Source organism: Salarias fasciatus, chromosome 4 (assembly GCF_902148845.1).
Source record: "Salarias fasciatus chromosome 4, fSalaFa1.1, whole genome shotgun sequence".
NCBI classification, from domain to species: Eukaryota; Metazoa; Chordata; class Actinopteri; order Blenniiformes; family Blenniidae; genus Salarias; species Salarias fasciatus.
The window spans coordinates 1701139-1722801 of record NC_043748.1 but is presented as its reverse complement, the minus strand read 5'-3'; the positions used below and the strand labels follow the sequence as shown (position 1 = coordinate 1722801).

At 45.7% G+C, this 21663-nt stretch overlaps 1 protein-coding gene across 10 annotated transcripts; it reads right to left on the bottom strand.

The window, feature by feature from the left end:
- Positions 1 to 763: 763 nt before the first annotated feature.
- LOC115387642 (flocculation protein FLO11) lies at positions 764 to 21443 on the bottom strand. Of its 10 annotated transcripts, none has more exons than XM_030090445.1 (15): positions 21250 to 21443; positions 8722 to 9808; positions 7604 to 8664; positions 7228 to 7389; positions 6594 to 6692; positions 6386 to 6495; positions 6242 to 6300; positions 6022 to 6152; positions 5778 to 5912; positions 5096 to 5138; positions 4924 to 4961; positions 4754 to 4841; positions 2894 to 3089; positions 1941 to 1973; positions 764 to 1678 (listed from the first exon to the last, which is right to left on the bottom strand). In XM_030090445.1, exons 1-15 carry the CDS (start codon positions 21293 to 21295, stop codon positions 1550 to 1552), a joined length of 3417 nt encoding a protein of 1138 aa, XP_029946305.1. In that variant the 5' UTR covers positions 21296 to 21443; the 3' UTR covers positions 764 to 1549. The 10 variants fall into 10 exon arrangements, with proteins under 10 accessions (XP_029946305.1, XP_029946306.1, XP_029946308.1 ...); XM_030090446.1 differs by having other exon boundaries at positions 7604 to 8640; XM_030090448.1 differs by having other exon boundaries at positions 8746 to 9808.
- Between the last annotated feature and the right edge of the window lie 220 nt (positions 21444 to 21663).

The following is a 21663-nucleotide window of genomic DNA, read 5'->3' as shown; positions in this document are numbered from 1 at the left end:
GAGGCTTTGAAATGCAGAGTCACTCTGTGTGACAAAGAGCTGCATGATGGGCAGAGAGGTGTGAGTGTGTGTGTGTGTTGAGGGAAGCCTTCTGGAAAGTGCATCGTCAACTTCGGCTCCACTTCCAAGAATAATCCTCTGATTCATGGAGCATTTCAATTTGGTCCAGCGGGGCTCCGGCAGCTGTGTTTGAATAATGACGTTCAGATTAAATGACAGAGGCCGGGCTCGTAAAATCAGCCCTGCTGATTAAATACGGCCGCTTTGATTCAGGTTTCTCCTGCTGAAAACCTAAGATCAGGTGGTGTTTTATGACTCGGACTAAAAGGGGGTTTAATTTAAAAGTGGACAATAAAGGAAATGACAAAATGTCAAACAGTAAATAAACATGTACTGCATCTGCATCAATAAATCCAATGCTGCTGGAAATCCTGTTACATCTGTCGGAGCATGCATTTAGAACAATGTGATAAACTGATAACGATCTGATTTCTGTGTTTTATCAGACACAAAATTTATAAAATGTATAATATAGTAAAAGTATGCAGCAAAACATGAGGAAATCTGTTTGGTAGATTATTTCTTTGTTGAAACATTCCACTTTTGAAACTACTCCTATGAAGCTGGAGAGCCTTTTTAATGCCATAATTGCAAAGAACAATTACTTTTGGATTAAAAATAATTATCTATAATTTCCTTGTTCAGTACATCTGTGGATGAACGCAATCAATAAGAATGAAAAAAAAAACCAAGTCTGTTGTGTTTAAATTAATTTATTTCTTCTGCATATGCACACACATTCTCTACCAAAACGCCTCCAGTTATTTACAAAAAAAAACAACTTTACACACTTATAAAACAGTGCTCTGTCTCAGACACACGGGGATAAATATATAGATATTTAGATATAGAATCTGGAGGAGAAATGTATACAGGTGATAGTTGGCACATCTCGGCTTTTTCATCAGTTTTGCATAATGTTTCCTATTTGTGTGTGAAAACAGGCACATTCTGCAGTTCCTCAGCATTTCGACTGCTACAACAAGAATCCCTTTAAAAACACTGGGATCCAGCCCCTTTAGTCATTCAGGATTTGTCTTTCTAAGAAAAAAATAATAATAATAATAATTATAACCTTATGAAAACCTGCCCCAGAAATCCCACATTCAGTTTGAATTCCAGAGGAACGTCGGTGGTAAACTTGACACACACTTTAGTGCAATTTAAGCAATTTAAGAAGCTTAGTTTTCTAAGACTACAGTGATTCCTGTGAAGCACAAAAACAGAAAGGAACGGATGAAAAGACCTTTAAAAAAAAAGAACTATTGTGCATATTTTAAAGAGAAACGGCGCCATCTAGTGGTTACGCTGAGCAGACATGATTCACAGAAGCTCACTTTTTTCTTTTTGCTTGTATGAGTGAAACACTTTGGTGACCGTTTGTGTCCGTTCTGATTGGTTGAGACAAGCTGAGCATAGAAAAGCCTTTCAGTAGAAACGAGCGCGGCACTGCTGGCGCCTGGAGTCCCAGAGTTTTTGCTGAAGTCTCTCAGTCCTTCTTCTCGTCTCCCGGCAGGAAGTAGGGGTTCTCGTGGCCCTGGACCAGGTAGGAGTACCGCGACGTGTTTTTGCCTTTGAAGGTCTTCATCGCCTCCGGGTTGAGGTCGTACGAAGCCGACTGAAACGTCAGTGGAAACAGTGTCAGCCTCAATCAGGGGGCGCGGGGATTCAACACCATACAGACCCTGAACCCAGCCACCAAACGCAGAGACCCGGAACCGTTTCACCCACCGGACGGAGTGTCGCCCATTAGAGTTCACACAGAGATGAAAGTCGACCGCTCCAAACAGACAAGCGAGCGTCCCGTCACCCAGAAACAACGTGCGGAGGGGGCGTGAGAGGGAGAATCAAAATAACCTCCAGGCAAAGCTATGCCTTACCTTCTTCCATTTCTGCTCCTTCAGCCTAGATCCCTAAAGCAACACACGGGGGAGTCAGGCCAAGCAGGGAGCATGATGGGAAGAGGGGGGCGGGGGGCTACATGTTCTTACGCTCTAGATGAAACTACACTGAGCAAAGAGATTTTTAACATATCATGGACTCAGTGAGCACGGTGTAAAGTTACGGTAAAACGAGGGAAGTCTTGATTATTCACATTGGAGTATCAGCCGATACTTTCAACATCTGATACTTACATTACTATTGCTATACTGTGAATATCTTTATACTATAATTACAGCATCAACTACATTGCATCGTGGTAAAAACTTCATTCATGCTGAGCTAGAATTATTGTAAAATTCAAAAGTCTTCTCAGAATGACTAAGAAATTATCTGAACTTTATTCAGTCACAACAACAGAAATCACATTTCCACTCTGTGCTGTCATGTGAAGAAGAGAATCTGGAATCTCTGATCTACATTGAAATTCAAAAATTTGAAATCCACTTAAAAGTGAAACTGTTTGACTAAATTATAAACTGCAACATCAACAGTATTCACTAAAACCAGTCAGAAAGTCCCAATTCCACGTCAGCGGGGCTCAGCTGACATAAAAAACATCCGGGAGGAGATACCTAACCAATCATAAACTTGCTAATATCAGCCCCGATCCGATATCCACTGCTCCGATTGAGACATCTCTAGTTAAAACAAACCACATTTTGGCAGAAAAGGAAGTCAAAGCCTCCAGCTCGTTGATCTGATGCTCAAATTGAGTGTACATGTTGAAAATAAGTTCACTTTCCAGTCCAGTTCGTTCCCATGCTGAGTCAGTGTGTTAGTAAGCAGACACCACACGGTGAAGCAAACGTCCCGGTGGTTTGAGAAGTGTGTGAGTATGTGGTGAGTAGACGAGGCGGCAGGAGAGAAAGCAGAGCGTCTGGTCACTCACCAGCCCATTGCTCTGAGGCTTTTTGTCCACCAGGGTGTTGGTGCTGCCCCCTTCTGTCAGCTCGATGGAAGGGGTGGAGCTCCAGTTGGTGGAGGCCCGGGGGATCGGGGTGACGCCGGTCGGCCACGGCTGGTTCAGGTCGTCCGAGGAGTACGGACTGCTGCCGTAGTCGGACTTATTCTTGGAGCATAACCTCCTGATACATGGGGGGGGGGGGGGGGGGGGGGGGGGGGGGACGTGGGAACGTGAAGAAGGACTCAGTTTGTCAAGTAAAACACCGGAAAACAGTCTGCAAAGGAAAGTGTTAAATTAAACATAATACATAAACGTTACGTTTACTTCATTTGTGAAACATCGATTATCATCCTGATAATCACTGACGCTTGTGGGAGTGAAACTACATGTGGAGGACTGAGCCGTGACAGATTTCCAGTTTTTTGCATTTTCGTTGGAGAAAAGTTTTCGCGTTCGCATGATAACATTTTGAAAAAGATGTCAAATGTTAAAAAGACATCTATTGACATATATCTGTGTCAGGTACTTCAATTAATATAGAAGTCCTATCTACAGTTACAAATCAAATTTGACTGGTGTCCTGTCTCATGTTATCATACAGCAACATCTGAATAATTTAGACTGATGTCGTGCTTCCTGTTTGGAATTTATTCTGTCAAGTGTGTATATTTGATTGATCGCATATTCAGTTTCATAATAAATAACTGAACATGCATCTTAAAGTTCCATGAAGAGGGGATCCAAATTATTATTTATGATGACTCTTTATTCTGTTTCTAAAATAAAAAAAAAATGCTGCTCTGAAACAATACATTGTTTCCAACTCCTCAGTCAGGAAACTTCTAAATGACATCATCATCCAATTTGCATAGCTGCTTATTTGCATATGTAGGTGGTCAAATTAGATGATGATGTCATTTAAAAATGATACATTGTTGCCAAATGAGGAAGTGGCAGCCAGGAAAGTTCTGAAAGACATCATCATACAGAGAAAAGGAACCGTATTGATGTAAAGTGTGTCACAGGACATGACAGAGATACAGCCACAGAGAGCCCTGAACATTCAAAGCCAGCTTTTAAATGGAAGTGCAGACATCTATTGACATATATCTGTGTCATCTGTGTACGTCAATTAATATACAGTAGAAATTCTATCTACAATTACCAATCAATTTTTTGGTGTCTTGTCTCGTGTTAACACACAGCAACATTTGAACAATTTAGCTTAATGTTGTGTTTCCTGTTTGTAATTTATTCTGTCAAGTGTCTATTTATTTCTTTATTTCTTTTATCACATACTCAGTTTTATAATAAATAAACATGCATCTTTCATGCAAACATGCAGTTTCAGAAAAGTTTGTCAAAAACTTCCAAATTGGGAGCCGTTTTCAAAAAGTTGTATTTTTAATGGATTCCAACCATCACTGTCACGTTAATGGGGCATAAATTTAAAAAAGTTGAGTTTATTTGGACTTCATGATACACCTTCACACCTTCAAATTCAAAGACACTACTGTTAATAGCTTTTAGAGGACACAGGCAAGAAGAAGTCACGCATTCACTTTCACTCCATGTCCTGGTTTAGCACGACGGCTTTTTTAGTTTTGACTTTATTACATTTACATTACACCCAGTTCAACATCATTACATGAAATACATTATATTTTTATTTATTTATTTACTTATTTATGTTTTCAGACCTACAATCCAGAGCTCGAGTGTGTTAAATCCTGTTTGTGTGTGTGTGTGTGTGTGTGTGTGTGTGTGTGTGTGTGTGTGTGTGTGTGTGTGTGTGTGTGTGTGTGTGTGTGTGTGTGTGTGTGTGTGTGTGAAGGCCGCTCTCACCAGCAGCAGTAAGCCAGCAGAGCCAGGACCAGGATGAGCAGGATTCCTCCGAGCACGCAGGAAAGGACCACCACCGCCAGCAGAGACGCTGCCAACACACAACTGAATCTGAGACAAACACTGACTCGGGTCGATTGATCGGTGCTCCGCAGCGCCGCTGTTTTACTCACAGTCATTGCAGTTGAAGCCGGCGTATCCGAATGAACACCTGAAGGAAACACGCACACGTTTCACTACTGCTCTGATGGACGTTAATGGAGCAGCAGATCCACATGAGGGAGCCAGAAAACACAGCTGTGTGACAGCGACCCCGCACACAGAATCAAACGAGCGTGTACTCACGGCTGGCATGAGGTTCCCACTGCCTGCTGCCCACTTGGACACGCTGCAAGAGGACGGAAAAAAAAAACAGTTAAGTATAAACAGGATGACATGAAGGCTACGCTTTAAGAGCCCGTTATGGTCGACGGAGTCATGCAGGAGGCATGAAAACACGCTGAGAGCCTCTCCACACACACACCGGCCATTAAAAACACACTCGGCAGCGCTGCGCTCCTCCGAGGAGAGGATCTGTACGAGGCGTTTGTGTGAAGCTATGAAGGTCTGATTCTTTAATGGCGCTTCTTATACCGCATCTCCTTGGTCACAGCAGACGTAACGCTGCTATTCTTCCAGCGGTTTCCGGAGCAACAACCCCGTTAAAAAGAAATAAATCAGAGAGATAAATGAAGTCGTGTCAGGGGTCGGTGCGGAGAAAAGCCGGCAGCTTTTGACCTTGTCTGTGAATCTAGCTCCCTGTTGCGTCTCCCCCTCATTCCCACATCTTAAGTGAGGAGAAGGTTTGTGTTACACTGTACATCGGCTTGGAAAAATTCCCTTATTAACTCTTAGAATCCAAAAAATGAGACAAATGAGAACACTATAAAGGCTAAAAAAAAAAAATAAAACCTGCAGGCATGGCTCCATATGAATACTAGAGTGTGGTGCAATGTAGTCAATTAAAGCTAAAAATAGTCCTCTTCACCTTTGCAGCTGCTGGTTGAGTACACATCCACGATGTAGCCCTCCTTACAGGAACACGAAGCAACGCCGTTTGGACTCGTGCACGTTGTTGTGGAGACGTCACAGGGCGAAACCGCAGACTCACAGAGGTTTGTAACTGAGAGGACCAAACAAATCAGGCTGGAGAAAAACTTCATCACAAGAGCGTATCACAAGACCCCTTCATCAGGGTCCATCCCTTGATTTACTGCAGGATGCAAACACACCTGTAACTGTAGCGCCAGAAAACAAGTCCACTGAGTCGTCTATAGCCTTCTGAAAGAGCCGATCGACGTCATCTTCACTGACGCTTGTGTTTTGGAAGACATTGTTCACAGTTGCGACCACACTTCCTGGTCTGGAGAGGGATTAAAAAAAAACACCAACGGAGTAAAGTAGAGGAATCTTTTGGATCATGTACTCCTTGATTTCAGAAAAATAACTCACTGTAGCTGCACGATGTCTGAACCTACATAGCCCGGTTGGTCTCGAAGGACTTTGCGGAGCTTTAAAATAGAAGAACAGTAGGATGAGCCGGAGAACAGCATTTAATAAAAGCTTTTCAACGTGCCTGTCCACTTCAAGACACACCTCAGCCAGGATGACAGCCGATGTGTTCTGGAATATGCGTGAAGACCTGTTGGACATCTCACTCTGAAACTCTAACTTGGGGACACGGAGCTGAAGCGGGAACACTCGTCCTGAAAGAAGACCGCGGGTCAACATTCCCGTGGTCTCTATCGAGGAGCGAACGTCTCCACGTCTGTTCAGACATGAGAAGGTTTCGGTAACTTCTTACCGGGTAGACACTGTCCGTCCTGCAGGATGGAGCCCGAGAGACACTGACAGGTGCTGTTGAGACAGGTGCTCTGAGACGGACACGGGGCCCAAGGACACACTGGCAGGAGGACGAAGAAAAAAAACTCAATGTAACAGTAAATAACTGTCATCCCAGTAAACTTCATCCATTTTGGAAGATGACTTTACTTTATACTGTGCACCTCAATGTGTGTAGAGATGTGGTGTACCGCAACTAAAGAAATAATAGAATTCAACAGGAACTTTGGGATTTATTGGATTTTTATCACACCCCAGGATTTTACTCTTTTTTAAATCCAAACATCATGTATCCACACTTTTGAGAGCAGATTTACAGCTTTAGTCACTTAGACTGCCTATATAACCTCAGTGTATAAAAATTGATTCTGAACTGAAGTGTAACTACCAATAATCAACAATTTTACTCCATCATCTTGTATTCTTCAATTGTACACAAAGTAATGTGTGAACATCAACTGCTGCTGCTTTATGGGATTTCTTCTTCAAACCACGAAAACACTTGCGAATCTGATGTTTACCTGTCGATTAAACCCATGCGTTGTGTAACATCCTGACATCGCGGTGCAAACAGATAGAGACAGGTGCATATATACCTAAGGATGGGCTCGATGTGGTGAAGGGCGGCTCTGCTGTCGGGGAGAAGCTGCTGGTGGAGGCTTCTGTTGGTCTCGGCATGGTGACGGCGGTGTCAGGACTGGGTGGACTGAAGGAAGACGCTGTCGTACTTCCATCAGTTGTTGCACCGTGGCCAGTCGCTACGTTGATAAATACAAGAAACAGACATTTAAAGAAAATACTGACATGCAGTTGTCCAAACAAAGTAAACATACTTCCTTCAGTGATTCTACCACATACTCAAACACCTGGTGGAATAAAACCCTCCAATTCCTCATCTGACGTCAGTTCAAGCCTAAATCTACAGCACATTGCTTCAACACACACGCACACGGATCACGCTGTCGGTATTACCTCCGGAGGTTGCTGCGTTTGCAGAAGTTGTAGAGGGAATAAGGGTGGTGGTATTTCCAGTGGAGGGTACGGTGCTACTGCCTGGGGAGCTGCTCGGAGGGAGAGAGCTGGAGGCGGGTGTGGAGGGAGGGGGTCCGGCTGTGGGTGTAGCTATTGTGCTGACGGTGGAGGGCAAGGCAGGAGTCTGAGGAGTGGCGCTGGAGGAGTTTGGAGATGTGAAGTTCTCTGTGGTCACGCCAGGTGGAGTTGTGACATTGGTGCTCTGTGTGGCTGCAGTGGGTGCGCTGCTCGTGGGCTGGGTGGTGTCGGTCATCACGGTCGTGTCATTTCCTGTATTAGGTGGGACAGTGGTCGCGCTGATGTGTGTATCTGTACTCATGCTGTCTGTGGGGTTGGTGATCGGTTCACTTGATGTGTGTGTCATCAGTGTGCTTGCTGGCATATTGTCAGTGGTGTTGGTAACTTCTGCACTTGATGTGTGTGTCATTGATTCACTTGATGTGTGTGTCATTGATTCATTTGATGTGAGTGTCATGGGTTCACTAGATGTGTGTGTCACTGATTCATTTGATGTGTGTGTCATGGGTTCACTAGATGTGTGTGTCACTGATTCATTTGATGTGTGTGTCATGGGTTCACTTGATGTGTATGTCACTGATTCATTTGATGTGTGTGTCATGGGTTCACTTGATGTGTGTGTCATTGATTCATTTGATGTGTGTGTCATTGATTCATTTGATGTGAGTGTCATTGGTTCACTAGATGTGTGTGTCACTGATTCATTTGATGTGTGTGTCATGGGTTCACTAGATGTGTGTGTCACTGATTCATTTGATGTGTGTGTCACGGGTCCACTTGATGTGTGTGTCACTGATTCATTTGATGTGTGTGTCATTGATTCATTTGATGTGTGTGTCAAGGGTTCACTAGATGTGTGTGTCACTGATTCATTTGATGTGTGTGTCACGGGTCCACTTGATGTGTATGCCAGTGATGTCATGGGTTCACTTGATGTGTGTGTCACTGATTCATTTGATGTGTGTGTCATTGATTCATTTGATGTGTGTGTCATGGGTTCACTTGATGTGTATGCCAGTGATGTCATGGGTTCACTAGATGTGTGTGTCACTGATTCATTTGATGTGTGTGTCATGGGTTCACTAGATGTGTGTGTCACTGATTCATTTGATGTGTGTGTCACGGGTCCACTTGATGTGTATGCCAGTGATGTCATGGGTTCACTTGATGTGTGTGTCACTGATTCATTTGATGTGTGTGTCATGGGTTCACTAGATGTGTGTGTCACTGATTCATTTGATGTGTGTGTCACGGGTCCACTTGATGTGTGTGTCACTGATTCATTTGATGTGTGTGTCATGGGTTCACTAGATGTGTGTGTCACTGATTCATTTGATGTGTGTGTCACGGGTCCACTTGATGTGTATGCCAGTGATGTCATGGGTCCATCTGATGTGTGTGTCACTGATTCATTTGATGTGTGTGTCACGGGTCCACTTGATGTGTATGCCAGTGATGTCATGGGTCCATTTGATGTGTGTGTCACTGATTCATTTGATGTGTGTGTCACGGGTCCACTTGATGTGTATGCCAGTGATGTCATGGGTCCACTTGATGTGTGTGTCACTGATTCATTTGTTGTGTGTGTCATGGGTTCACTTGATGTGTGTGTCACTGATTCATTTGATGTGTGCGTCATGGGTTCACTAGATGTGTGTGTCATTGATTCATTTGATTTGTGTGTCATGGGTTCACTTGATGTGTGTGTCATTGATTCATTTGATGTGTGTGTCATGGGTTCACTTGATGTGTGTGTCATGGGTGTGTTTGCACTGCTGGAGTGTGTGATGGGTGCACTTGTGGCCGGTGTGTGACCTGCGGTCGGTGCAGCAGTGGCCTCTGTGCTCTGACTAGCGGTGGCCGGATGGCTCGTCCCGGCGGACGTGGCTGCGCCGGCGGTTGAATTCTCAGTCTGGCTCCCGGGGCTAACAGGCTCTGCTGTGGTGCCAGGCTCAGCGCTGTGAGTGGACCCAATCGTCACTGAGCTGGTGGCCGGCGGCACAGCTGTGGCACTCGGTGTGGATGTCGGAGCGTCTGATGTGTTTGTCCAACCGTCGTCTGGAGACGAACTGTTCATCAGAGCCGTAGGGAGCAAGCCCGTCCCATCGGTGGTGTTCAACTCTGCAGCTGTCAACACAAAAAACAATATTTTCTAATATTCTGTACATATTTCACTACAAAATCAGTTCCATCATTGAGAGTGATCTTTAACAGGAAAGATAAATCCATCCATCCATCCATCCATCCATCCATCCATCCATCCATCCATCCATCCATCCATCTTCCACCGCTTATCCGGGACCAGGTCGTGGGGGCAGCAGTCTCAGCAGAGATGCCCAGACTTCCCTGTCCCCAGACACTTCCTCCAGCTCTTCCTGGAGGATCCCAAGGTGTTCCCAGGCCAGCCGAGAGACATAGTCTCTCCACCATGTCCTAGGTCTTCCCCGGGGTCTCCTTCCGGTGGGACATGCCCGGAACACCTTCCCAGGAAGGCGTTCGGGAGACATCCTGAAGAGGTGCCCTGGCCACCTCAGCTGGCCCCTCTCGATGTGGAGGAGTAGCGGCTCTACCCCGAGATCCTCCGTGGTGACTGAGCTCCTCATCCTATCTCTAAGGGAGCGTGCAGCTACCCTACAGAGGAAGCTCATTTCAGCCGCTTGTATCCGGGATCTTGTCCTTTAGGTCTTGACCCAAAGCTCATGACAAAGGTCATGAGGGTGGGAACGTAGATGACCGGTAAATCGAGAGCTTTGCCTTTCGGCTCAGCTCCCTCTTCACGAGAATGGACCGATGCAACGACCACATTACTGTGGCCGCTGCACCGATCCGTCTGTCAATCTCACCTCCATCTGTCCCCCACTCGTGAACAAGACCCCAAGATACTTAAACTCCTCCACTTAGGCTAGGGTCTCTCCACCAACCTGTAGAGGGCAAGCCACCTTGTTCCGGTTGAGGACCATGGCCTCGGATTTGGAGGTGCTGATCCTCATCCCTGTCACTTCACACTTGGTTGTGAACCACCCCAGTGCATGCTGTAGGTCCATGCACTGGGGTCAACAGGAGCCAACAGGACAACATCATCTGCAAAAAGCAAAGATGAAATCCTATGGTCCCCAAACTGGACCCCCTCCTGCCCCTGGCTGCAACTAGAAATTCTGCCCGTAAAGATTATGAACAGAACTGGTGACAAAGGGCAGCCCTGCCGGAGTCCAACATGCACCAGGAACAGGTCCGACTTACTGCCGGCAATGCGGACCAGAATCCTACTCCGGTCATACAGAAACCGAACGGCCCTTAAAGCGGTCAAACGGCCCTTAAAGCGGTCAAACGCCTTCTCCAAGTGCACAAAACACATGTGAACTGGTCGTGTGAACTCCCACGAACCCTCGAGCACCCTATGGAGGGTGTAGAGCTGGTCCAGTGTTCCGTGACCAGGATGAAAACCGCTTTGTTCCTCCTGGATCCGAGGTTCGATTATCAATCGAATCCTCCTCTCCAGTACCCTGGCATAGACTTTCCCAGGGAGGCTGAGGAGTGTGATCCCCCTATAGTTGGAGCACATCCTCCGGTCCCCCTTTTTATACAGGGGGACCACCACCCCGGTCTGCCAATCCAGAGGCACCGTCCCCAATCGCCACGTGATGTTAAAGAGACGTGACAACCAAGACAGTCCCTGCACATCCAGAGACTTAAGGTACTCAGGGCGAATCTCGTCCACCCCCGGTGCCTTGCCACCGAGGAGCTTACCGACCACTTCGGTGACTTTGGCTTGGGTGATGGACGAGTCCACCTCTGAGACCTCAGCCTCTGCTTCCTCTACGGAAGACGTGGCGACGAGATTGAGGAGGTCCTCAAAGTATTCCTTCCACTGTCCAACAATATCCCCAGCTGAGGTCAGCAGCTCCCCACCTCCACTATAAACAGTGTAAGTGGAGACCTGCTTTCCCCTCCTGAGGCGCCGGACGGTTTGCCAGAATTTCTTCGAGGCCGACCGGTAGTCCTCCTCCATGGCCTCCTCGAACTCCTCCCAGACCCGAGTTTTTGCCTCCACAACCACTCGGGCTGTAGTTCACTTGGCCTGCCGGTACCCGTCAGCTGCTTCTGGAGTCCCATGAGCCAGCAAAGCTCGATAGGACTCCTTCTTCAACTTGATGGCAGCCCTTACTTCTGGTGTCCACCACAGGGTTTGGGGATTGCTGCCGCAACAGGCACAAGAGACCTTTCGGGAAGATAAATGTAAAACTAAATCTAACGTGCGTCTTTCACATCTAACCAGCCATTTGATCCACTGTTCAAACACAAATGGTGGATCTGCAGCAGCTTTGAGGCGTCCAAACACAGCTCATCGGCATCATTGTGAATGCTAATAATCATTCATTCATGTGCAAACATTTCCATATCAATGTATTTATCTTCATATGCAAAAGGAGGGTGGTGAATATTAACAAAGCACTCCAAACATAGCTAGATTACTTCTTCTGTTTGAGGTTCATGTGATGTTTCCATCATTTTGTGTAACACAGATCAAAATGTGGCTGCTGACAGGTGAGAAAAATACTAAAAAACAAATCAAAATACTTTTTTTTTTTTTTTTTTTTTTTGCCCTTATTTGTGCAACTTCTTGATCTGGATTAAGAGGTTTACAGGATCAGGTTGCAATTTCTGTCATCACCTCCAGCAAAATATCTTTTTTTTTTAACAAATCACAAAGCACAGAAAGATCACTGATAGCTCTGAGCACATATTCACTGCTTTATCTCATTTTTGGAGGAGCCAGAGCTGGAACAAGGCTGTGTGTTAAACAAACAGAGTGTGTGAAGAGGCTGACGAAAGTTGTGACTCGGCAGATAAGAAGTCCTGGAAGTGACAGCTGCTTATAACAGACGATGTGTCCAACAAGAGTGCTGCTGACTTCTTTTGGCAGGATTCAGTGGCAAGTTGTGATCAATTGACAACTAGCTGATAACCATTTCTGCCCTTTTCCACTTCCAAAAAATCTAAAAGTTGCAGCAAAAGTAGAAGAAAACATGAGCTGCTGTCTGTAGAGCGAGGTTTTCTTAAGTAAACACAACAATTCTCAGGTTTCAGGTGATTATACACTCACCGCTACATAATTATAAGGATTATATTGTAATTGTGCCATGGCACCCCCGTCAGTCCCACACACTGAAGCCGCCTTCCTGCAGTGGCTCAGCGGGGCTGTTGTGACGGCTGTTCCCATTTAGCGCGCTCCTCAGTCTGTGTTTACAGGGGGAAAAGAGGAAGTCAGAGGGCAGCCTGAAGAGCGACGCGAAGCAGCAGGAGGTCTCTGATAATGGCTCCGTCTGTTTACCTCCGCTCCTCATCTGTATTCATTGAACCAACTCTCTTTTAAGTGGAAGTGGAGGGTGACGCAGGCGCTCACTTTCCTCCCGTCGGACATCTCCGAGGCACGGCGAAGCGGCGAAAACATCAAGACTGATATCACATCCCCGGTTTGATTCGATTACTTTCTGAGTGTCCAAGTCTCTGCGTGATCTAATGTCTTTATCACTTGGTAACCGAGAGTCATTTCGATGTGAAAAACCACAGGCTCCACACGCCCCGCCACAGCACACATTTATGGCCGCGATGCACCGAATGTACACACACGTACACACACCTTCAAACAAAACGCAATCGGGCCGGGATGGAGTGAGTTGTCAACTCACCCAAAGAGGAAGTGCAAATAGACGGAACGCAAATAGTCTTCAGTGGCGTTTTTTTACACGTCATAAAACGAAGGAGTGGCGGCTGTTTAGATCGCTGCGGGGAAATACACGTTTATCAATTTGTTAGTGGCTGCTCTAGATTAGGACTTAAATAAATCTGACTAATCTTAGTGGATAACCAAGAGATCAAGATTAATGAAAACCCTCTTAGATCTTAGATCCAGACCACACTGCTCTGACTGTCCTTACATTCTCTGTGGGCTACATTTTAGAAACACTCACAAGGACCTCTCATGAGGTGGAAGGTTACGTTTTGTTCATGTCCTCCGCATGCCCGGAATTCTGTAAAGTCCCACAGGACTTCGTTTTTTTATCAGCTTGTATCAAGTGATGGAGACATTTCGGCCATTTCTTGGATTCCTGTCGCCTTACCGACACCAGCTGCCAGTTTCAGTTTGCACTTCACGCTCTAGATTAGTCAGGTGTGCGTGACTTCGCTCCACTGAGGTAAATTTGACGGCGTCAAGCCATTGTCAGTGGCAGCAGGTACACTTACTGCTAAAACTACAGTTTTTACCACGCCTCATCTAGCGGGCTGTAGCAGGCCCCGGGGACGCCGTTATATAAGAGAAACGAGGTTATGAACATGTGGGCTCTGCCCAAGAGTCTTATCAGCTGTCAGTGTGTGAAAAAACCTTTTTCTCTTATCAGCATAGTCCCATAATGGAAAGTTTTCAGTGGACCAGCCTGTCACTGTGTCGCGACTAATGGTCCAGTAAAAATAATCACAAGTGTTTATCAGGTGCACACCGAAGAAATGACATATAACGGACATAAATTAGTCTCTAAAAAGGGGACACGGCGCAGGCTTCAACATTTCTGGACTTTCTTTTCATTGTAACCAAAGCTGAACAGAGGCAACCATCAGCATTTTTAAGACATAGGGATTTTGGATGGCCTCACTAAGGGAGATGCTCATCTCACTATTTTCAAGCTGGCAAAGTTTTGGCCACACGCTCACCTCAGTCACTTGGGTAACAGACTGGGCACCACGGCAGTGTCTCCCACCCCGTGTGCTCAGGGACACCCGATCCTGTATGTTTCACGTCTTTCTGCCCCGACAGAGCAGATCCCAACGACTGGCTCGTTATCAGGCGTCTGCAGGGCTCAATTACAATCTATTTATTTCAATCGGATGTGCAGGAGCTGGGAGATGTCTAAAACACGCCGGAGGCAGGAGGTCCCCGAGGACACGAGGTGGGACACGCTGCATGGAGGTCTCTATCTCCGAACACAGCTGCCTACCGTCCACCAGACCTTTGTGTTCAACACTTAAAGGACATCTGTAAATTGTAGCTACAGAAAATAACCCGGGTTGCACTCCTCCGCCGGTACATTTACAGCTCTGGGGAAACACTGGTCAGCTGTGGCAAAGCAATGCTAGCATGAGGGCATTAGCATTTAGCCTTAAAATGCCTAAATGTCACACATGGGTCCCAGGGAGCGTCAGCCTTATCAAGAGCATTACTGGTGTTACTCATTTCAGAACATAACAGCTACAGAAAGGCAGATAAGAACAGAGGTTTTTGTCTAATGGAATCACAAGGTCTCTCTTCATCAGTGCCAGTGGAGGACTTCAGATTTTGGGCCTTTTTCACTGAAATCCTGAATAAAGCGTGCCGAGTCACACACTCACGCAAATAGAGGTGCTCTCAGTTTGCATGCATTTTGTTTGGGATCAACATAGCGTGCAAACAGGAGTATCCAAATGAGGCCGCGTTAGCGCGACAACAGTACGCTGAAAACTGTACAGGCTCCATGTTCATTTGCTTACGTTTGCTTGTCACTGATGCAAATTAAATGCAGGAAGATATGGAATATTTCCAGGTGTGATGGAAAAAAAAACATTTTTTTAGGAGGACAGCTTCAGGGGATGCACCGATATAAGTTTTTTTTAAAGTACGAGCATAAGTGCGAGTGCTAAACTTTAGAGACTTGCCAATACCAAGTACAGCAACAAGTGTAGTTTTTATACGCACAACCTCTTAGTAGGTCAGGCCTTATCTGGGAATTTCTAGAACTTTTCTAATAGTCCTATAATTTCATCAATCATCTCGTCTGTATTGACATAAGACTGGAATCACACTGTCTCTTCATTCATCTTCTAAAGTCAATTAATCAATGGAAATAAAGCAGACTTTCAGAAATAAGCTCATTTTGGAGTCACTACTCAACAGTCTGAGGTGAAACATGCCGAACTCTAAACAAAAGGGTCCTAGCAGTTTCAAACCGGGGCACATCTCTCTGTGTGGCAGCAGGACAAACCATCATTCCACCATTCATAAGTAATCCAGCCTTGCGGTGATGGTGTGTGGGGGGAAGGGGCTTCGTGAGCCATATAATTACACTAAACCCAGCACGGTGACATGCAAAAGCAGAATCTTTCAAATGAAAATGTTGAACTGAAGCTTCTAAAACACTCAGACGCATCTCATAAAACTGAGTTTGTGGACACAGAGGGGAACTGACGCCAGAGCATGCATAACCAGAGCGCTTCTCCTTTCCACTGTCATTCTGTTTGGATCAGAAGTTTATTTGCTTCTCTATTTCTCTGACATGCAAATGTACGATGTTCCTTGTCGATGCTGTCTGACACCTGATTCAAAGGTTAACTGTCCGCCCACCTCGCCAGCACTTCTCCGGCAGGCTGGAAAAGGTCGTTTAATCCTGCGTTTAGGTCCGCCGGTGGACGGAGTATTGTGGAGACAGTGAAGTAATTAAGAGCGCACTCTGCAGCACCTCTAACACGCAGCCCTGTCTCCAAGGACTTAACCCACAGCCGGATAATCCCCTGCAGACACAAAAGGGATGACTGGGTCAGGCAGAGTCGCTAGTGGGTCTAAGGTCGGCCTCTGAAAACACAAACACACACACACATATTCACACACACATTCACACTCGGGAGGATGCGGAACGGAAGGTCCGGCTCCACCTCTCCACCTCCATCTTCTTGCATGAGTCAAACTAGTGGGAGTGAAGCTTCCAATCACTCCCAACAGCAGCCCCCCACCTCCTCTCCACTCCCAAATGGGGGGGGGGGGGGGGTTCTGTCCATGCCAGTGTGAAGTACCTGCTGCTGGAGAGGCTGTCACATCCAGTTCCTCAAACACAAACGACTTCCCCTCGGCGCTGCCAAAAGCACTGATAACAGCCACAGGTTGATCCATGTTTTACTGTCAGTCTGACCTATTTCATCTGAAATTTATTTAATCTCATTTAGGAAAAAAAAATGACTTTTTTTAAATTACAAAATCATTAAACTGACACAAAAAACATATTATCATGTCATATTATTTCAAAGTTTGCTTTTAAAATAGTTCCTAAAATGTTAAAATGTCAAATCTGATCACAGTGGAAATGTATCTTAAACTGTTAATATTATAAAGAAAAAATTATAAAGTTGTGTAAATCATTCAATCTAATCAACACGACTAATCAAGATATCTCTAAAAGAGCCTAAAAACCTGATCTGATTGGAAATATCATGTAAAATTACAGTCTGATTACAATCACATATAAAATTAAAAAATAGATCATGATAATTGGCAATTTTTTACAAAACTAATGCTTAAACATCACAATGTTGAAAGTTACTTTGATGTTGAGATGTCAGTATTTTTGGGTGAAAAAAAAAACTGAATGAAATGTTACAAAATAAAATGTATCAGATCAGATTAAAAAACATTTCATGTTATATTGAGAAGTTTTATAACCTTGTCATTAATGTTCACCTTTGACCTTAGGATTTCATCATATTATAACTTAATCCAGAAAGCTTTGGCTTAAAAGTGACACTTTTTGATATGCATAGTATTAATATATTAAAAAACATTTTAACATAATACACAAAATGTTAAATTTCTCAAATATATGGTGTGAAAATCTAGTAATTTAATATAAATACAGTAAACCTGTTACACCTTGAGACTCGGCTGCGGTTTGAACCCCGTTTAAAAACTGGTCGACACATCTACCTGCATGTTTTGGCTTTCTTTGACATGTGCAAATCTAACTTTGACAGCTCAGGTCTGACCGTTATCTCATGCGTCTGTTATGGAAAAACACAGTTTTGCGACGTAATGTCACACAGATCTGCTTCTGTGTGGCAGCGCTGACGTTGTGTAATGTAATTTTCTTTTTTCCACCTTTATCTCTCACAAGCAAACAGGATTATTCCGGCTGTTCAGGAAAAGAAACAGAATATAACTGGTTTGTTGATCCTTTTCACAATTGGTAAAAACAGACTGAATATAATATCAAGGTGTCATCAGTGTGAGCTCTCCCAGAATTCCAAGCAGCATAAAAATCTGCAGATGATTCCAACATTTCTCAGCGATGCCGTGAAATATTTCCAGTTTCTTTTCCAGGATTAAGAGAAAGCGCGTTCTTCACGTAGTTCTCCATCGGAGCAGGTCTGGTTGGAGGTTACACACCGAGCAGGAGATGACCTGACGGGTTGCGACCCTCCAGCCAGGAAGGGGCCCCCCGGGGGGCCAGAGGACAGGATCTGGTTAGGGGCCGGGGGCGCCCCGTGGAGAGGGCGGAGCTGCAGCGGCGTGCACGGGGCGGCCATGTTTCACAGATCATGCAGAATGACATGTGAAACGAGCGGATCAAAGACACGCGCCGGAGGCCACGAAGGCCCACGACTCCCAGCTAATGACCACGCTCGCTCTGCAGCTCCGCGCCGGATAACGACAACGAGCATGTCCGACATTCCGCTTTACGACCGGCTGCTGTTTAACGGCGGCTTTTCCTCAAACCGCGCCGTGCATGTGCAGATAAACACACGTCTGTCGGTGTTCTAGAGGGGGGGGGGGGGGCGTGCCGAGAGAAGAAAGGGCCCGGGGGAACGTCACATCAAAGCCGGACAGAGAGGAGGCTCTTCTCCTCAGGAACCCGCAGCGGAGGGTCTCGTGTCTGCAGATCAAGAGACCGAGGCACAAGGCCCACTTCTACTGCTGGACAATAAACACATGAACTGTATGACTGTGGAAAGCAGGGGGTTTATAATCAGCTTTAACTTCTTCAAAAAAGCCGATTTTAGCTGCTCTCGTTTGGTTTTCTGAGTTAAAGATAACGTCTTGAAGGTGAATCCTTCACATTAATTAATTAATCAGCATCAAACAATTCAGAATTGAAGTATTCTCCTTCCTGTTTTCATAAGTCTGAATTGAGGTTTTCAGTGAAAACACACAGTCGGGTTGTGGAGTATTCTGATTGGACAGAGGGAGGACGGGACATATTTACGCCTACCGGAAGAAAACAAACTGCACTTCCTGCTTCTTTCCTTTCTTTCTCGATTAACTTTGGCGTTCCAGCTTTAGAGGGGTCCTCACTTCTTCTGAGGCTCCTATGAAATAAACAATCTCAGATCGATTCCGACACCTATAGGCAGCCATCTTGGAATATGCGCATTATCGTAACAGGGCACGCAAACGACCACGAGCAAAACGACTGGAAAAAAGTTTGAATTCTAAATTCTAAAAAGTGATTTTTTTTTTTTTGCTTTCTTAACAAGCCTCAAAACGCCTCCACGTCTCCCAAACTGCAGGAACAACAGTGTGGATCATTAACGGCTCGTTACTGAAGGTGACTGTGCAAAACCAAAGCAGCTCAGACTTTGCTCGCTTCCATCTGGACGAACACACACACACACACAAACACACACACTTCACGTTGTTGGCTCGGCCTGACGCTCTTCCTGCTGCTGACCAGACAAAAGTCTGTTTCTGAGACACACACACGCACACACACACACACGCACAGTCCAAGCGGAGAAAAGAAAGCCTCGGTTATTTGACAATCCCGACCTCGGAGTAGGGAGCAGAGTAGCAGACAAATTAAATGAAGCCTATCTGGTATCTTATCTGAGTTTCTATTTATTCCAGCTGCTTATGTCCGACCGCTGCCTTTTCTTCGGCCTCCTCGCTCATCAGACGGTCGCCGGCTCGAGGAGGAGGCGCACACAAACGTGCCCGCTGTATCTGAGCAAAACAGAGCTACTTGTACTGTAACTCCCAGGTAACAGATGGCTCCCCGGAGCAGGATCTCACTCGCTGGGCCTCTGCACATATCATATCCAATTAAAACTCCGCCAGCACATGCTTTCCAATTACTGAGTGAGATTTACTGGCCTGGAGCTGGCCTAATCCAACAGGCCAGAGAAGGGACACAGGCGGCGAGGGGAGAGGGACAAGAGGAACTGCAGCGATGAGTGAAAACATACAAAAAAAACAATATGTGGCAGCCAGCAGGTGAACAGAAGTAAAATGAGGAAAAGGAGCGAATAGAAGGAAGCTGCATGGGTCAGCAGGAAAACTGTCAACACTGCAGGTAAAGAGGAAGAGGAGGAACTCATACAGATACACAAGCGACAGCAAATCCAGAAAACATGACGGAATTAATGTTGAAATTAACAATGAGGGGCCAGCAAGACATGTGGAGGAGACATGAGGCAGCACATGGCCTGAGAGGAGGAAGAGGAGGAGGAGGAGGAGGAGGAGGAGGAGGAGGAGGAGGAGGAGGAGGAGGAGGAGGAGGAGCAGCACGACCCTCAGGAGGTCTTTTCATCTGGACCTCTTTACGTGGGACACGCTCACCTTCAAAGTTGAAGCCGTTTAACTATGTTTCTCAGTGAACACATGACAGGAAGCACGCGGGCAGCCGTCAGGCCTGCAGCAGGACTCCCAGCATGCATGTGGCCTGCTCACAAACACACATCCACCTCAAGATGAGAGCCGCCGACCACGCTTCAGGGAGGTTACCCCCATCGACGGAGCGGACGCTTCTTCAGGCAGCCTCGTCATGTGTTTGGAGGGTGTGTGTGTGTGTGTGTGTGTGTGTGTGTGTGTGTGTGTGTGTGTGTGTGTGTGGAGTGTGCCCGGCTGTTGGCTGACTGATGCCGCTTCACGGGGATCTGTCCACCCCCACAAAGCTTTGAGTCACACTGAAGGAGCCGTGAGTCAGGTTCTAAACTATTTCGGGAACCCCCCCAACCCCCCCCCCCCCCCCCCCCACCCCCAACCCCCTCCCTCCCCAATCCATGAATGAATGGACGTGAGGTCAAGATAAAAGAAGGCGGAAACACAAATCTTCCTGGAAAACTGCAAAATGCTGTATCTAATCCCTCATACCAATAGTTGACGGACCAAACTTTTTCTTTTCTCATACCTGGTATGAGTCAGTCTGATTGTGTTGTATCAGCAACCTGTTGTTTCTGATACTTTTTAAGAAAATGAGCTACACTATCTTTTCATTAGACACATTTGCACAGTTTAATAAGATCTGGCGATAATAAGAGGTGAGAGGTGTTTTCACTGCTTCAGTGATCCCATGAGTGCACATAAAAAACTCAGTGAAGTCAAGTCAGCTCAGCTTGGTGATAATGTAAACATCAGCTATTGACAGGAACAGTTTATTTTAATGGCCTGATATCATTATTTAATATGAAACATAACATTACTGTCGCCCTTTACTAATTTACTTTACATTATGTTCAAAGATATTGTTAGTAAAACAATCCAAACTTGTTCAAAATGCTCAAAGAGATAATTAATGGCTTGAGTCTCCTTTGTACATGTTTATTTATTCATTTATTTTAAGTATTCTTTATAACCCCAACAATAAATATGTTATAATAAAGTCATTATAGTACCGTTATAAATATGGAGTTGAAAAGGAATATTTGCACAAAAGATTACGTTGATACAGAATTATAATAAATACAATTTCAGCCCAGAAATATTCATCTAATGGTATAAAGTTGAACTTAGACATAAAAACAGTGAAACTGGTGAAAGAGTGAACTTCACTGACCCACAGCTCCGAGCAGAACCAGGACCGGGAGGTGTGAGAGCAGCATGCTGCCGGGCTGGAGGTGCGGATCCCGGGCCGGCGTCGGAGCGTCCCTCGGTGAGTGTGGCGGTGAGGAGGGCCGGGCCGGTGCTGGACGGTCCCTCGGGCAGTGTCACGGAGAGGCGGCCGGGCGGACTCACTCTCCTCCGGGGTGCTACAGGTGGCTCAGACCGGGAGCCGCAGCCTCGGACGCTATTAAAAGCTTTACTCCCCTCCTCTGATTGGTCCGCCGGCCTGTCAGTCATCCTTACTGCCCGCGAGGCCCCGCCCACCCCGATGACCGCTGTACTGGAAAAAAAAAAGTTACTTTCAGAGATTTCCGCTTTTAAAGTTCACGAACTCCGAATCTGCAAACTAAACTAAGTTAGAAATACT

Bases quoted from the DNA above. Each gene is read 5' to 3' on its own strand.
- LOC115387642 (XM_030090441.1), bottom strand. From the start codon at position 21,295: ATGCTGCTCTCACACCTCCCGGTCCTGGTTCTGCTCGGAGCTGTGG. The intron at 6,496-6,593 runs GTAAGAAGTTAC...GTCTTCTTTCAG, and splicing joins GGACGGACAGTGTCTACCCG to GACGAGTGTTCCCGCTTCAG. The intron at 1,679-1,940 runs GTAAGGCATAGC...CTGACGTTTCAG, and splicing joins AGGAGCAGAAATGGAAGAAG to TCGGCTTCGTACGACCTCAA.